At 38.8% G+C, this 17,683-nt stretch overlaps 1 protein-coding gene across 3 annotated transcripts in view; it reads right to left on the bottom strand.

Moving 5' to 3' along the window:
- GRAMD2B (GRAM domain containing 2B) overlaps positions 1-17,683 on the bottom strand; it is a 42,916-nt gene that overhangs the window by 3,674 nt on the left and 21,559 nt on the right. For 2 of the 3 annotated variants that reach the window (XM_054185190.1, XM_054185192.1), the window contains exons 2-13: positions 16,055-16,177; positions 13,922-14,009; positions 13,544-13,610; positions 11,615-11,718; positions 7,640-7,735; positions 6,524-6,595; positions 6,322-6,402; positions 5,574-5,688; positions 3,745-3,867; positions 3,472-3,559; positions 2,927-3,028; positions 1,060-1,153 (exon numbers count right to left, since the gene is read on the bottom strand). In XM_054185190.1, coding sequence (XP_054041165.1) covers positions 1,060-1,153; positions 2,927-3,028; positions 3,472-3,559; positions 3,745-3,867; positions 5,574-5,688; positions 6,322-6,402; positions 6,524-6,595; positions 7,640-7,735; positions 11,615-11,718; positions 13,544-13,610; positions 13,922-14,009; positions 16,055-16,177 — 1,153 coding nt within the window. The remainder of the gene's footprint in view (positions 1-1,059; positions 1,154-2,926; positions 3,029-3,471; positions 3,560-3,744; positions 3,868-5,573; positions 5,689-6,321; positions 6,403-6,523; positions 6,596-7,639; positions 7,736-11,614; positions 11,719-13,543; positions 13,611-13,921; positions 14,010-16,054; positions 16,178-17,683) is intronic. The other variant, XM_054185191.1, reaches the window with a different exon arrangement.

Raw genomic sequence — 17,683 nt, 5'->3', positions numbered from 1 at the left:
TATTTCCTGAAAAGCTGGAGCCCTTGGAGGAGCCCATGCTGCAGCAGGGGGAAAATACGGGAAGAAAGGAGCAGCAGAGAGAAAACTGTTATGTACTGACTGTAACCCCCCACCAGCCCCCACTCTGGGCAGGGAATGGGGTGAGGAGTTGGGAGCGAAGGAGTCAAGTTGAGCCTGGGACAGGGGGGAGGAAAGGTGCTGTTCTATCATTTGTCTTTGTTTCTCACTACCCAAATCTGTTTTAACTGACGCTGTATGAAATTGATTTTCCCCAAATCAAGTCTGTTTCGCTTGCAGTGGTAACTGGTAAGCAATCTCCCTGCCTTTATCTTGATCCATGAGTTTTCTCCTCCTATCTTCTCCCCCTCCCCTGCTAGGAAGGGGGAATGAGAGAGCAGCTGGGTGAGTGCCTGACTGCTGGCCAAGGTTAGCCCACCACAGCACCTAAAGTGGAAATAAGGTCTGCACACCTACTTTTGTTTTGCATAGGCTTCCAATTTAAGTCGGCAAGTGCACTTACTTTTGCAATTAGAGAATGTTAAAGAAGTAAAGGTAAGGTCAGGTATAGGGAATTACACACCTGGTGCAGCAACATCTGTTTTACTGAAGTGAAACAGGCAAATTCCAGTCACTTCATATGAAGAGGCTGACTACATATGAAAGTGAGCATCGTTTTTCTTCATGAAAAAATTAAAACTCAAAAAAACCCATCCCAGACAGAAAAGTTCATCAAATAGTAATAAAGGTTAAATTCAGAATCCTTAGCCTTGATGGACAAAACCAATTTGAGATCATTACACGCAATAATTACCCTTGAAGCGTCTGGTGTATTAGTATTCCTGGTTGTAAGTCTCAGCTCAAGGCAAAACACTGACACATACCAATGCTTGTAGTTGGGATAATTTATAGTCAAAAAAAGAGTCCTTTGTCTAGGAAAACATGCCAGCTTCTGGTATCAAATCTAGGGGTAACTTATCACTTTTCAAAATAACAGACTATAGAAATTCAGCAAGAACCTGATTAGTGTATCAGCATTTGCTTTACATCATAGGAAGTTACCTTTTCCAGTTTTATAAGATTAGCAGTTAACTCATCACAAAGGGCATCAGCATTAATTTGCAGATGAGATCCCAAACCTTGGCGCACCGGATGTCTGTCAAACAAAATGAAGAAGTAACTGTGACAGACGTGAAAAAAATGAAAACAGAACTGAGAGACACATGTAGATGGGAATACAGTAGTGACATTGTGAACTGTACTCATTTCCAGAAACAAAGGCCTAAGTCAATTCTGCACTCTTGACTACATTCTTTATGAGGTCTTATTCTCCAGAAGTTTGTATGGAAAACTTTACAGCTATTTACACTGCAAATAAGTTGAAAAGTTGCATAAGTTCCACGTCCTGTGACTCGGAGAAAATCAAGAAGCCCAACCCCTTGACACCACAGAAGCGCACATTAGATCATCCTGTAACTTGTACTGTTTGTGAACAGAGCAACAGAAAACAGGACTTTCTCTTGTAAGAGTGCTTTAGAAGAGGGACACAGTGTCCTACTAATAAAAACATGCCAAACTTTTGGCTTTTGACATTGCTTACTACTAGAGGCAGATTTACCCCCCTCCTTGCATTACTGGCAAAATATAAATGCAAGCTTGTTTAAGATAAAGAACCGCTTCCTTCCTACTCCTTTTTTACCAATAACCTAGCTCTGTCTTCTGACAGACGCATACAAGTACTACTGCTTTCCACAGAAGACAGCTGAGAGCAGTTGGATGCTACGCAGCACAGTCATTGTTCAACACAACCACAAGTGCACTGTCAGAGCGACCTGTTTGTCAGGGATGGGTCATCAAAGAAAGCTGAATTAACAAGCAGACTTATTCAAGAGCTTGCTACAGGTTTGCAACACTTTGGAGACAGTTCCACCCAGCCTCGGTACGGCTCTGTCTTGAATTTTATTTCCCCCCTCTGTTTTTTGGGTGGTGCCTCTCCATCTCTCAGCATGCCCAATCATGCTACATGTGGCTGCAGGTTTTGCACTGAGATTTACAAATTACTTTCGAATCCATGTTTTTCAGAGCTGCTCAGGAAAAAATCAGTTATAATAAGGGGAGAAGAGTTAATGTAAAATTTAATGCTGAATAAACTGATTGGTATTCTCAGCAGTATCCAGTTAATTGCCTTCTGTCCGAAAAGAGGAACAGGAAGCTGATACAACTTACAGTGGCTTACTGCTGTGGTGTGTGCCCCTGCACTGCCTCTCCATTTGATGTTTGTGTATTTCCTATCCATGCAACATGGAGAATAAAAAAAAAAAAAAAAAAAAAAAGATATGCAGGGGCAGATGACATCCATGACTTTAGCTACAGAATGGCATTATCTATGGAACTATGGCCCCTTTCCCTATTTCCTCTTCAAATAAGCAAAAAAACTTTCCCTTAGTGTGTCTGGATTTTTTTTATGTGTTTTGTTTTGGTTTTGTGGTGCAGTTTGTTTATTTATTGATTTTATTTTATTTTAGCAAGACAGGATATCAGTTTCTAAAGAGAATATAGGAAGCCCAAAGCAAGTCAGATGTATCAGCCCAAAGACTACGAAGTACCTTCTGTCATCTTAGGCTAATCAAATGGCATTAAGACTGAAGATGGAAGTTATACCTTTTCCACAGCGTCATTGCTTTTGATAGGAACTGCTCACTTCAGCAGTTTACACTGAAGTTACAGCTATCCAAAATATTCTCGAGGCAGTAATACACCATGATATATCACATTTGTACTTAAAGTCTTAAACAGAAAGCTGTGAGATGAGGCTGGCACTGACACAAGAACTACAGGACACTAAAGTCCCACAAGGGCATCACAGTGGTTTCTGAAGAAAACAGATAAGCGTGACAGATACTGGAAAAAATTACAGAGTTTGTCTTACTCCTTAATGTGTGACTCAAAGGATGTGATGGAAATAAGGCGTTCCTCCAGGACATTGATTTTATATCTCATGTAGAAGGTAGAAAATATTAATACACAAACACTGTAAGAGAGCAAATAAGGCACATCAGTTAATGGAAACTTTAGAGGTGCTTGACAAATTTAATGTTAAAAGCCATTTAAATTATTACTTGTAGATGTTGAATAATAAAAGTATCATTCTTAGAAACACCTCAGGAATACCCATCAGTGGCATTCAGACAGTTGCAGTTATCTCAGCCTTGAGTATGGCTTTGCTAAGTGGCATGTAAAATGAACTTGCAAGTAGTTAAACTCTTAATATTTCCTAAACCAAGACACCCCTTGCTTTTAAAAGTAAAAGGCCTATTAAGTAAGCTTGACTTGGCATTTCTTCTTCTGAAAAGTCTGAAGGCCACAATTCCCAATAATTTCTGTTTTTCCAAGTGAAGCTTAGATTATATTAATTTATGTAAATGTAAGAAAATCCTAGTATTTTGACAATCTTGGTATTAACTGCTAACTTACAGAAATGCATAAAACACAAGTACATGGTTCAGAGATAAAAGCTTCTGGGACTTCACTTTGTGGAAGAACCTGAAGGCTTCAGAATGGCCTGCGAAAAAAAGAACAGATGTAACTTTGATCAAAGCAGACCACAGCACACAAACGGTTTTTTGAAGCATGCAACAGATAATATAAATAGAGGGATAAACAAGAAAGAGATCTTCCAAATTATGTGAACTGACAACTCTGCAAACTTAACTTACTCCAGCTGAAGATCTGCCCTTGATTACTTACCATTTCGAGGGTTGTTTCGTGCTTTTCCATCAGGTCCACGTTTAATGTGTGCATCTGAACGGACAGACTTCACCTCAGCCTTGGAAACTTTCAAGTGAGTCTGTGTCTCAACAACATGATAATCTGTTAAAAGCAAGATTTGTAATTTAAACTGATATATGAAGTCAAAGGAAGCTGTTGGTAGCTTAAGTCAGTCAAGGAACAGGGGAAGAGGAGGATTTTAAAAGGTGCATTTCTGGACCAGTTGGTTTCGTAGCCTTAAAACAGTTTGCATAGTAACTCCATATCATCACAAAACATAAAGAAGCACCTGGACTGAAAGAGGATGATGTATGCTGCACTTACATTTCCAGATCCTTTGAAAGATGGCAACCTACGCAAACTTCGAAGGTTATCACTCAATTTCCAGTCAGAATAATATACAGACACAAAAGTCATCTCTCAAAAGGACTGAATATGCTAGCGTAATGATTCCAAATAACTTTGGTAGCAACATCAAGTGGAGATATTGCATTGTTACTTTGAAAATGAGATTATAGCTCCCTTTCATGACTTTTTTAAATGCAGATGATGTCTTGAAAGAAATGGGACAGAAAAACTCAGTCACACTCAGTTTTGTTCATGCCTTACTTGCAAACCCTTGACTACTCTAATGATGCACAAGAAACAGAATCACAGGTGACAGACGTGTTCCCCTCCACCCCTCAATTCCCTTTCCTAGGGTGATTCTTTGACTGGATATTGGTTTTTCACTTGGACTGGATATTGGTTTTTCACTTGTGGAAAAGGAAAATGGAAATGTTTGAAGTAGCTATTACCTATAAGGAAGTAAGGCAGGCAGTAAAATCATTATTCAGAAGTATTCACGTGGGAAGTGATGACACCACAATTTAGTTATTGCTTCACAGACACCACCAAACAATTAAAAATACACACACAATAAATACCAAAGACCAATGAAAGCAAATAGCCCCAAATCGTACAACTGAACAAAAGACATAGGAAAAAAGAAGAGTTAATTAAAACTAATACGATAGAAAACTGCCATAAAAAAAAATGACACTATTTCATTTAAAAGTAATGATAAAAGTTTCTTATTATATAAATTCTTTTATAGTCAAGACAGAACCTGGAGTAATAACAGCATAACAACGCATTTTTCTAAGAACATTCAGCATGTGCTATATAAAACAAGTTCTATTGTACTTATGAACTTATATGCAGTGAGTTTCTACACAGCATTCCTGCTAATAAGGTGAAGAACTTGAGGCATATAAAAATACAAACAGTAGTGATAAGAAAGAACAACTTTGGACAGTATCGTCAAGTGTCTTAATAACTGCCAAGAATAAAATAAGATTTAAAAAACCACAAAAACGTATGTCAAAAATAACTTTTTTGATGACCAAAAGCCACCATGGTAAAGTACACTATTTGTATAGACTAGAAGAACTTACACTGTGACTTGAACAACTTTAAAATAGGGGGGGTGTGTGTGTTTGTTTTTCTTTTTTTAAAGGAGGAACATGTCCTACATTGTATCTCTGCAGCATAACTGATGGGGGATGTGGGGAGCAGTACATGGGTAAGCAATTAGAGGCAGTAGTGACAAATCAGATCCACTGCTGACCAAGTCGTTGTCTGAGTCTGGATTGCAAAGGGATATAATAACGGAAATGCAGCTATTTTGGCTTTGAGGAAGACCTTAAAGAACATGTAATTCTCCAGGATTGTGGAGAACATAGATTCCACATCAGAACGGGATTACAGAAGCAAAACTGACAGCCGAAACCATTCTCATTTTCTTGGGGCCCCACGATCCTACTCACCTTGGAAGCATTCCAGCTCTGGGGTCTGTGAGCCTGTGCTGCTGGACTCTTCCATCTCTTGTCTCCGCTGCTGCACTATTCCATCCAGATCAGAATAGTCTTCATTGAAATCCTGTTGGGGAGATAGGTCACAAGAAAACTCAGCCCTGTTCTAAATCTAAACAACCTTATTTCCTCTGATCTCCCTCTAGAAACTGAACCAACAATTAAAGATTTAAAATTGTTTAACCAGGAACAATCTCTGATATCAAGATGTTGAGATCAAGTTAAAAAAAATAAGCCCTGTATGATCACCAGAATTCAAACCTCATCCCCCGCCTTCCTTCACGCGAAGTGATTAAGTCTGTGTGCAAAAGAAAAGACTGTTAGTAGACTACACAGCTCTTTCAAATGTCTGAACAGAAGAAGGATTGTAACTAGAAACACTTCAAGAACCGCTCATGGCAGAGGATGAAGCAATTTTAAGTCAGTAGAGAGAGCTGTGAAACCTGACTGCACATAGAGCATACAGACTTTGGAATACATCCAAAACACATCCAAAACACACACGTGTTTATATACTGCATGTGATCAGTTCAAGTTACACTCATGCTGATCATTCCAGCTGCTTTGAATTGTTAAAAAACTCATGGAAGTTTTAGAAACAGACGTCATGATTTCCTTCAGTTTCTTTTCTTCAGACACTTTAAGTAGTACTTGCAATGAAAGGTGCCATGCAACACAAGAATGGAATATCTAAGCCATTTACCAAAGGCAGAGCTGTAGGACGATCAGCCCTGAAGCTGTTTTCTGCAGAGGAGGGATTTGGACTGTTGCCCATGCTTGTATCCTGAAAAAAGTGGAAGTGTTAACAAGGAACACTCTCAGAAACCACCTAGCATTTAAAAGCAGAAAAAACAGTAATAATGAACACAAAACTACACACCATCTTCACTCCCATTAGTACTTACCTCAAGATGTCTACAGATAGATTTTAATAGCTTGTAAGTGGTATCTCTGGAGAGTAAGGAGACAAACATGTACTGAAAAACAGAAGTGCCAAAACTGTTTGAGAAAAGGCATACAGTACAACTTTCCTTTTACCAAAATAGAACGGATAGGTGGTTTTGTTGATTAAGTAATTATTTTCAAGAACTTTTGTATAGGAGGAAAAACCTTCACTCCATCTAAGACTATGATCTGAGGTTAATCACAAAGAACACAGAACAGGCACACAAAAGTTACCACGTTCCGCTGCAGAATCAGAGCATAGTCCAGATCTGCTCTTTTTTTTCTTTTAAAAGACTTTGTATACTACATTTTAGCTGCCCCTTAGGAAAGAAAAAAAAAAAAAAAGAACAACAACAGAAAACCAACCCAAACAAAACCCAAACAACGACTCATTTTTTGTACACTCTCCTGCATCCACAAAGTATTTGTGCAATGAAAACAGGCTGTTTCTAAAGCTGCTTTTAGGACAATCTCATTTTCTACTGATTCATACAATTACTATTCCTGAGTATGCTAAGTATACAGTATGCAACTACATTTTGTGCATCTAAGGTATTGCTGGTCAGGTAAGAGACCCATGTAAATGAAAGAATAATATCAGAGCTGCCAATAAGGCAGGTAACCCTCAGAGCATGCACTTCCTGACCCAGCTGTTTCAGTTCCCCCAGTGCTACGACACAGAAGTCTTGGAGAATGGGGAACGATAGATTACAGAGAGCAGGTGGCAACCAGAGATACCGTTTCTTATTTTCTCACCAAGTTCTACATAGCTTTGATTACTGTAGATCCAAAGAAAAAAGACAGGGAGTTAGTAAGAGGAAAAAAATGGTCATTGCCTATTACAAGAGAGAAGGTAGAAGAAGCTAGGATTGTCCTCAAACCAGATCCTCCAGGGCCTTAAGTCTAAATGCCCACATGCGACCAATTTCTATAGCTGTTTAAGTGTCTACTCGGCACCTTCAAGAATGCCTCATATTACTGCCAATAAGGAGGGAGGAAAAAAAGAAAAGTAGAAAAAAATGGAAAAAAAAAAAAGGAGGCAGAGTGCATTAGCTTTGCCTTTTACTAGTACTTACCCTATCTGTGACTGTTGCTATGATCAGAGCATTTGGCACAAGAAGGGCAGTTTTGGTTTTCTTCAAAAGTGTCACTGAGAGCACAGGTATACTAATCTGAAACAAGATCAATGTAGTGTTAGAGACCCAATACACACATACAAATCTGTGCATTCTTTCACAAAAAGCCAGCCTACCAACTGTGATAAGGCAGACTTTCAACACCCTTAATTCAAAGATTTCTCTTCTATGTCCATGATTACTAATAGTTCATATGAAACAGGTATGGTTTCAGATTATTACTATTTCTTAACTATTTTTACATCTTATTTTATCAGATGCCAATCCAGGCTTTTGTCTTCCTCTCCTGAACCCTTCCGTCTCTTAAAAGACTACAGGTTTAGTTCACTGTAGATCTGCAGAACAAACCAGTCTTACAGCTGGGCTTCTTTGTTTAGAAACAAAACTTTTCAGAACGCATCAGACTAGAGAGGCTTGTTGAAGAATGAACATAAAAGTCTTCTCACCACTTACAAATCCTTTAGTCTGCAACAGTTCCTTCCTGCTTCGGGGTTTATATTCAACCCCATTAGCTTAATATCTGCTAAATTTCAGAGTATTTAACTTCAGATATTCTGTATGAGCTCTTCGTATAAATCCAATAGCACAAAGGACCAAATACCTGGTTTGACTTTCAGTTGAAAAGCCTAAGGCTTAGCGAGTTAGGCAAAGATAATAATCCTGCATACACATGATCAAGATACAGCTCCTGTTAAAAATTCCTCTGGCACGCACTGTCATAACTACCTGAGAAATTTGGAAGCAAGATTAACAGCGTCCAAAGACTGTTCAACAAGCAATCACAGACCTGAATTAAAAACACATGGCAGTACTGAAAGAGAATGAATTTACTTTCTGCACGCTTTCATAAAACCTTGCTAACTTTTGTTCCGAACAGCAACACGAAGTCATGAAATGAAAGATTGTTTCAGGTAACAAAAAACACATTTGTGTACATTGGTCTGGATACAAGATTGCAACCACTGTTGAAGCATGGCTAATCAAGTATCTGCTTGTCATCTATGGGCTAGAACCTCGCTCTTTACTAGGTACTTAGTTTTGTTGAAAAAGTGCACTATCAGAAACACACCAAACCAACCCAAAGCATATAATTTTAATTATTCTTAGTCCCAGGCCTGGGTATAAGAATCTGTAAATCTGGTCATAATTTGTTCTATTGATTTTTTAACATGTCAACTCCATTTGTCCTGCTTCAGAAGCCATGTCTTTTGACAACGGGTAATTAAACACTACACCTTTTCTTCTTAAACTGCACCTTGTATCACAAAGTCTTTGCAACACTTTTCGAAACAGCTTTTTCTGGGAGCGGGGAGAAGGGAGCAGTTATGATGTGTGTTTATAGGAAAAACCCATAATCCTCAGGTAGCCAGAAGAGAATCTTCAAAAAAACCAGAACAAAACAACAAACCAAACCAAAACCAAACTGGAAGATTTTTTTCAGCAGAAATTCTGCTAATACTAATGATTAAAAAAGCAGCTTAGAAATTTTCTAATTGGTTCAGTTCACCTCAAAGAACTTTAAATCAGAGATGTTAATGGCATTCTACTGCATGCTATTTTGATGGATAACATTACTGTAATCAAGACTGAAGCATACTTAAATGGGATTAAGTACTTGCTTACTGCACTGTTACCCCAGCATTAGACTAAAATGGTAAAATCACTGCAAAGTACTTTACGTCCACCTGGAGTAATAATTATTTCAGGAAACAAGGTTCACTGGCATGCAAGTTGGAAAGTAACCAAAATGTGTAAGATAATGCTTAGCTCCAGGAGAGACTCAAGGCCAATATTTATAGCCAAAACAGAACTACCTGGAAAGATAAGGCTGTCTTTCAAAGCCTATTCAATCCTGCAGAAGCAATTTCTTATTTCTGATCATGCACAGTGTTTACATGGCAGACTCAGATCTCCTAACTTGCATGCCTATCCCCTCCACCAAAGCTTTCTTTCTGCAGGTAGAAAAATTCATGTTGAAAAATTTGTTAGACTGTGTAGACCTGCTATTTCTCAAAATAAAACACTTTATCACTGAGCTTAAACTATTTAATAAATCCCATGCAATAGAGATTTTGTGTCCTGGAAACTTTGTCTGTGTATCTGACTGCTAAGAATGTTCCTCTTAATCTCATTCTTGATTCTCTCCTCCCCCTCTCATTACATTATTTTTCATTATATCCCTGATTTTCCTGCTTTTTTGTTGATGGTATTCCTAAAAACTTGTGCCTGCTGTATGTGACTGAAGAAATATTTAAATACGGGTTGCAGGGGTAGGGGAAGACAGCTGGAAGTAAATGATCAGGCCTATCCCCTTCACTCTTCATTTTCCCCACAATGTTTTCTGAAAACAATGATCCAGAACTGAATAATCTGGAATATCACTATAGCTACATTTACAAATATTGTCTACACTACCCTGTCTTGTAATAGGTTTTCCTTTTTCATTTTATACATAAATATGTATATACTCCTGCATTTAAAACCCTGTTGAAAAAGATAATTTCCTAGGACTATATCATTATCATTCTGCATCTTTTTTCCCAGGTTTTTCTAGTAGAACTCTACCAAGTAGACTACATTTTTGCATACATTTAGCATAGTTTGAATCTAGAAAGCTGTCCCACAGTTTGAAGTAGCCACACTTGTTTGTGGTGAACAGAAGATTGCTCGTACAGTCACTTCAATTTTAATGAAACTAATTGCCAAGATAACTAATTATGAAGGACAGTACCCAATCATTTGTTAATTTTGATTTCCTTTCCATCTGCATTAATGACTAATAGAATCCATTAACTACGAATCAACAATAACTCAGTTTATTGGGCCAAGCAGTAAAACATAATAACCTGTAAGGTCACTATGAACGATGTGTCGTTAATGATTTTAAGCGTTCTTTAAACCTATTCCACCATCTTAAAATCCCTTCCAAAGATAGATGGTGTTCTGTCAAAATGGCTGACAGTAGAGAAATGAGATACTGCCAACTCCTAAACTGGTTTCAGCCCCCAATTAACTTACAAAGGGTCTGGATCTAACCAGGAACTTCATTCAAGGAAGTACCCAAGAAAGAAGACAAAGAAAGTCTTGCAGGAAATTGAGCTGTTTCCCAATAAAAGCCCAAAACCAAGCAGAGTTCATGTAAACAAAGAAAACCACTCCAAAAGCTCCAGATCAACAGAACTAAAACACAAATTTTTTTTTTTCTATATGTATTTTTGTGTGTATTTCTATGTGTAGAAAATTTATGTCTATGTGTATGCCTACCATTCACCACAGGGGCCCAAGCCTTAGGTGAATTGTATCTGTACCAAGAAAGAGTAAATGTTGTAAATTAGGATCTTCCTGACTGCTCATGTCCCATTTCTGCTCTTCATACTAGGCCAACAAGCAAAAATCTACCAAACTGTTTTTTCTTTCCCCGTCCTCTGTTTACGCAGAACAGAGGGGAGTGCTAGAAGAATCCCTCAAAGACCTTTGCCACGCAGCTCAGAAGGCAGTTTTAGTTCTTCCTCTTTAATTGTCTTAATACGTTTGATCCTCCCCTCCAGTTCCCCAACTACATTCCTGTAGTGCTTAAACTTTTCAGCCTTCCTTCCTCCTCCTCCTCTCTGAAGAGAGACATTTTTGTACAGTTTGTGGTACGTGGGCTTGGCAATGCCCTCACCACTGCATGTCAGATCCTTTCCTTTCATCTATTTTTTTCAGACAGGAAGTCCCTAAGAGAAAAACTCGATCTTTAATAATAATGCTGCAGTTCTAGTGTGACTTTCAGGCATCACTTCTGAACAGTGACTGCACTCATTAATACTTAGAAGTATAGTAGTATTCTAGCTTTGCATAATAACGTGAACTTCTGATGATGAACAAATTGTTAAGGAATAGCATTACTGTTCTGTACATAAAGATTTTACTAACCTTAGTGTCTTTACCAAAAACCTTGGAATGGAAGCAAATCCAGTTTTCAGAAAGGAATAACTTTCCTTGGTAGAGAATTTCCTTCTGCAGAGCACAGGTAAAGCCTGAAACAAATAGATACTCTATAATCTTCAAGGTAACCACAACTCAAGCCAACTGTTATCAATTTGGCTTTTGTTTTGCTCTATTTAAAAAGCTATAATATGTTTAGGTTTATACCTTTTGACAAACATCGTCAAACCTTGAAATACTTAGTAAGGTTAACTAATACTGACAAGCTCAGTAGATTTCACAGGCCTAAATTTAAACTCAAAATAGCTGAAGAACAAAGACTGAAATGCATAGTAACATGCAACTGGCTCCCCGGAACCAAGAATCCTTTCTGAAAGAGTACCACCTAGCTTCCTATAAACTTTTTGACTAGCTTTCAGGTAACCATATTACGTCAACGTAAAGAGCTTAATTAAAGGTTTTTGCTTTAAACTTTTAGATCGATAGCAGTTGTCTGGACTAGATGATCAACAGAGGTACAACCCGTGTAAGGTAATACAGCTTTTACTTCACAGCCACTGAGCAAAACCATTTCTCACTCATGACCTGCTTCCCTTCTATTCCTTTAAAGAAACGTTTGTTATACATATCTATGTACAATACACTTGTTATAACTACCACAGAGTACAGTAGAATCTTTAAGTCCTTCTGCTATGTTGAGAAATATCAGTTGTTTAGATTAAATAAGTAAGTTTTAATTAGAATAAATTACTTAGGGTTATAATACGGTGTGATTTATGCTGTTTGCCTAGCTTTACTTAGCGTGAATGGCCAGCTTTGCTGAAGCCTTTGCGCCACAATAGAGTTAATTTTCTTAGTAATTTTCCTCACAGATGGTACAGGGCTGCGCTTAGTCTTTTAGTATAAGAAAAATGTCGATAACACACTGATGTTTTGGTAGTGTTTTCCCTAAGTCTGAGGCTTTTCCATTCCCCACGTTCTGCCAGGGAGCTCAGGTGTACAAGAAGCATAAACCAGGAGATATAAGGACGTGACAACCCTGAGCAGAGACTGCACATCAACAGGGTAAGAGCAGTCAGTGACCTGCCTGGACACAGAAAAAGAATCCCAGGCAGTGTTAGAAGATTCCAACTCAAAAATCACTACTGGACTAAAAGACACATGAAAAACGCACGAGGGGCAGCTGTAGAGATCGCAAGGCTGTCATTGCCCAGGGATTTCTTTGTTCGAGGTCCCTCTCTGGAGGCACCCAGCCCAGGCTGACCCTGCTGCTGGACCTCCCATTTAAATTACTTATTTTATAAAATCTGATGACTGAGGCTCTGCTGTGGGAAACCCAGAGTGGAGCCCTGAAGAAGGAGGGATCTTGCCCGAGAGTGAGCGTATGTGTGTGTGAGGAGTGGGAAGGGGCACCTGTCGGCTCCTGGGGGTTGCCAGCTGCAAAGGGACCCTGGTCCGAGCAGAGAAAGACTAAGGTGGTGTGTGTGCCCTTCCTCGAGTAGGGTGGGAGTGCTCGGGCAGCAGCTTCTCCTTTAAAATCCTACCAGTGTTTTTAAATATTAAAGTATCGTCATCAAAAATTCAAGCTAGTCACTTGACCAGTGCTGTCTCAATTAATGAGTGACTTTAGTAAGAAAGCTTCAATACCAAAACAATGTTGCACCAGGTTACTCTGCTAGGAAGCACAAAGCAGGCTACAATTCCCAAGGATGACCTGCCCCAACATATGACGATTTACGTTTTGCAACATTACAACAAAAACACCCACTGCATGCAGATGAGGGCCTTGTAGCTCCAGGAAGCTGGAGTTTAAGGTTCTTAAAGTTTAGGTAGTCCCTCTTGTACATCACCACAGTTGGCAGGTAACAACATTATCTTAGATCCACAGCCAGCAATGACAAGGGGGTTAATACTTACTTTGTTTCAGTGGCTCATCAATGGGAACATCTAGAAACAGCTTATGAAAGTGTGCATTTGCCTTCAGCTAAAAAACAGAAAGCCCCACACCCAGAGACACATGCCTTATTAGATATTCTTACAATCAAGTGACCCATTCCGCTTCCTGTCCTCCCAATACCTTCTCATTTTGCCCACTTGTTTTATAACAAATTCTCATTTTTGCTATGTGGCTATTAAGTATGTATCCTGCTTTGCCCAGACCCTAACACAATGATGAAAAAGGAACCTATGTCCTTATACAACCACAAACTATAATATTGCTAAGCAAGGGGGCTCTCCTGAGAGTTATGTATTTACTCTTACTATATAAACAAACAAGTCCATCCTCTGCCCTACCTGATTTGAGGCACGTTTTTTCCTTTCAATCTTGGAGTCACTCTTGATATCCATTGTCAGGAGTGGACTATCTGTGCTGCTCTTTGTCCTGCAGATTAAAAAAGTCATCTCATATAAGCTTGGACTCGGTTCATTAGTCTTGTAAGTTATAAACAGGATGTTCTTTTCCATGAAACATATTAATCCTTTAATAACTATTACCCGATTCATCAAGGATTATGCAACAATAAAGAGGAGTATATCTTATTCTCAAACCATGCCAGCCCTCACTGAAAGTCTTCTTTTAATTTAGAAGAAATATTCTAAATTACTAGTTGTAAGAAAGTAAAAAAAAAGTTTAAGACATTTTTACAACTTAATGAATTATCACAATGCTTAGCTTCATGTTGGTTTGTTTCTGGGCAGCATGTGAAACACTAACAGTAAGCACGTTACTTATTAATGCAAGACAAAAGCTAGTAGCTGAGAGGGCAACTTGTACTATAAAGCGTGAGATCACTTGGCAAGTGCAACAGAGAAGAAACAACAGGTGCACAAGTCAAGAGGATGGCTGCAAACGGCTTAATGTAGTATAATGAAATCATTAGGATAGTCAGCAATCCTAGAGGAGAAGAGAGGGAATTGTGTCAGCTGCATAGGAAGTTGTACCTGTACAGCTCTAGCCATTCATACTGGAAAATGTAAACAAACTGAAAACCCAACAAATCTAGAGTAGAACAAGCACAGAGGAAAGTCTCTGTTGGTGGCTGAGAAAACAACTTTTGTTTGTTTATACAACAGGAGAAATTAATGGCATGGACTGTTCAGAAAAACAAAAACAGAGGTGGGACAACAGTGTTTCATGAACTAGGAAGAGAAGAACATTATCCCCAAGAGCTATTTAGCACAGAACAAAGCATATCAACAGGCTATAAAAATAAGGTAGTTCTTTTTTAGAAGCCTTCAGATACAGACTGAAGAACAGAAGGAAAAATGCAACACGGGACTCCTATACTGAATGACCTGTAGAACACGTTGTGCTGAAGATTCAACGGGGAAAGAAAGGTGTTACAGAAGTTTCCATTATGGCACCTTATCCTGCACAATAAGTCTTCTTTACTTTCCTAAACTTGAGAGGTTCAGGATTTCCAGTAAAAACTGTAAGGATGAGAGGAAGAGAACCCCCAAGTGTAGTGGGGATAAAGCTGGATTTAGGAAAGAGGTTGTACAGCAGGACTGATTTAGATAGCAGGGGGATTTGCTGCATATCTCAGGTGGTCCCTCACAGAAGAAAACTATAAAAAACATCTGTACGTGTATTTGTGTGCCTGTGTCAAGTACAGGTCAAACTGAAAGGAACAGTGAGCCTTACAAAAACCTATGCCAACCCCTCACCTGCACACAGTCAATTACATTCTACGTGAGAGGTAAAACCGGGCAGAGTTTGCAAAAAAACCCAAACTAATCACGTATTTCTTCAAATAGCTTCTCCTCAAAGATGCTTCAGGAAATTAAGTGATGTTTTTTCAGTATCTGCCTTGTGATTGAAACCACAGTGTCAAGTAGACTGATGACTTCTGCATTGGCTGTTCAGTTGACAAAGTGAGAAGGATGCAAAATTTGTATTCAACCCCTCCAAGCAGGATTTTAGTATGATTTAATTTTCTTTTTAAATGCATTCCATTTCTCCAACAAAGGAAGAACAGCTGTTTTTACACAGACATTACAATAATCTGATGCAATATACAGCACAGAGTCCAAAATTAAAACTTTTGTCATTGCTTTACCATGGACAATCAATATTCCAGCATGAAAGTGTTCTGGGAACAGCCCAGGACCTGAACTGCAGCTCAGTTTGACTGCCTGTCAAATTAACTGTGAAAGGGATGTAACTAGCAGTGGCACCAAACAGTGCAATGTATTTTTCTCCTAGAACCGGGAAGCTAAGCCAGTCCAAAGTGTGAATTCCCACTATTCTCACTGACAGAGCAGACCCTGGAAGGTGGCTCACATTCCTATTTACTTGCATAGTGTGCAAGCTAACTCAAAACTGGGATATCTGATAAAACTTGCCACTCAGTGTAGCTTCTTGAATGGGTTGTAACCATTCTAATTATCTGACTAGAAGAAAAATTACAGCATTTCTGACATTACCTAGCAACATCAACTTTTTTCCGGTCATCGAAATACTCCATTTCACTGCTAGCAGTGTGCAGCAACACAGTAGGCGACTTTCCTGCCTTTCTTTTTTCGTCTGTTCCATTTTCTCCGTCTGAACTGCAGAGGAAAAAAAAAAAGAGAGAGATAGAAATGTGTATGGCAGGATTCATACCGATGTCAAGTGCCACTGCAACACGTTGACAATACAGCACATATTGAAGAACAAAATTATGACACATCTTTAATATTAAGGTCCTGAAAAGTCTTCATCTAGTGACTTGACAGCATTATACACTGAACAGTATTCTGAGCTCCAGTACTGGAATTTCAGCAATGAAGAGAGGAAAATTGAAATAGTGCCATGGATATCTCAACGTTCATAAAATTTGTAGCTGTAGCTTCCGTTCCAAAGGGAATGCCTTGTTTAGGAAAAATGCATTCCATGTTCAGTACTCAGATCCAATGACTAATGGAAATTAATTTGATTGGCAAGTTGGGAGAAAAACATCCTGCATGACAGTACCTAGTGCTTAGCAGATTATTTGCGGCTCAAGGTTGCAAGAAGAAGCTGGGTCTTCTTTTGCCTCTCACTTCTTCTGTGAGAGTCCATCTGCAGGTTTTTCGCAATAAAAGGTCGTCTCAAAGTATCAAAAGTGCTGGTTTTATTTTTCAAAAGCAGCACTGCCACCACAGCGCACTGCCCTTTCACAGCACATGCCACTGCCTCAGAAATAGATGTTAAGGAACTAGAGTCTGAAGGCTAAGAGATTAAGAAAGACAAAATATCTTACCTGTTAATTTAATGTCTGGACTGAATGACCCCATTTACAGAAGCTTTCTATTATGATGTTTAATTTCTGCAACTTTACAGCAACACAGCCACCGCCATCATGCATCGGTGTCTTTACAGTTTCTTTTCCTACTAAGACAAAAGCTTTGCTGATAGAGATTCCCAGACTAACAATCTATTTTCTTTTAGGAAGGGCAAAAAAAAGCTCCATTGCTTTTTTTACACTATGGTGAATAAGATCAGAAGATACACCTCACAACATCTTAACTGAGATCTAATGAGAAGGTATCCTACCTCGCAGCTAAAGTAGAGCTTATGTCACAGGACAGAAGCCATGGAGTTTTGCCTTACTGGTGCTGGGACTTTTTCTCAAGGGGTCTTACGTTTACAAACAGCAACTATTCCGCTATCTAATCTTTCCTCAACCTTAGCACTCCCCACCACAGGTGCACTGAATCGACACTTTCTAATTCGCACTTTGTGTATACTTGAAAGGGTTACAGCATTAATAAAGTCAATGAGGAAAAATAACAATTGTTTCCCCATTGCTTCACTTTTAGATTGGCCCTGCCTGACCAGAAGGCATCAGCTTTTATTTTCAGCCAACATAAACTAGAATTAAATGGTCAATTCGACAAATTAAAGTGGAAAGCAATCTTTTGCCTGAAAAATCCAAATAAGCAGTTTTATGCTGTTTGAGATTTTAAGCAGAGAGAACAGCCAACCCAGGATGCACCCCACAAGCATAGAGAAGCTTGTATTCCAAAAGTTTGCAAATCCTGCAAATGTCTTAGTCACAGTCTTGCAGGTTTTTTTTGTTCCCCAAATTCTTG

Source organism: Rissa tridactyla, chromosome Z (assembly GCF_028500815.1).
Source record: "Rissa tridactyla isolate bRisTri1 chromosome Z, bRisTri1.patW.cur.20221130, whole genome shotgun sequence".
NCBI lineage: Eukaryota > Metazoa > Chordata > Aves > Charadriiformes > Laridae > Rissa > Rissa tridactyla.
Note: the sequence above shows the minus strand (reverse complement) of the source record. Positions and strands in the feature narration are given on the sequence as shown.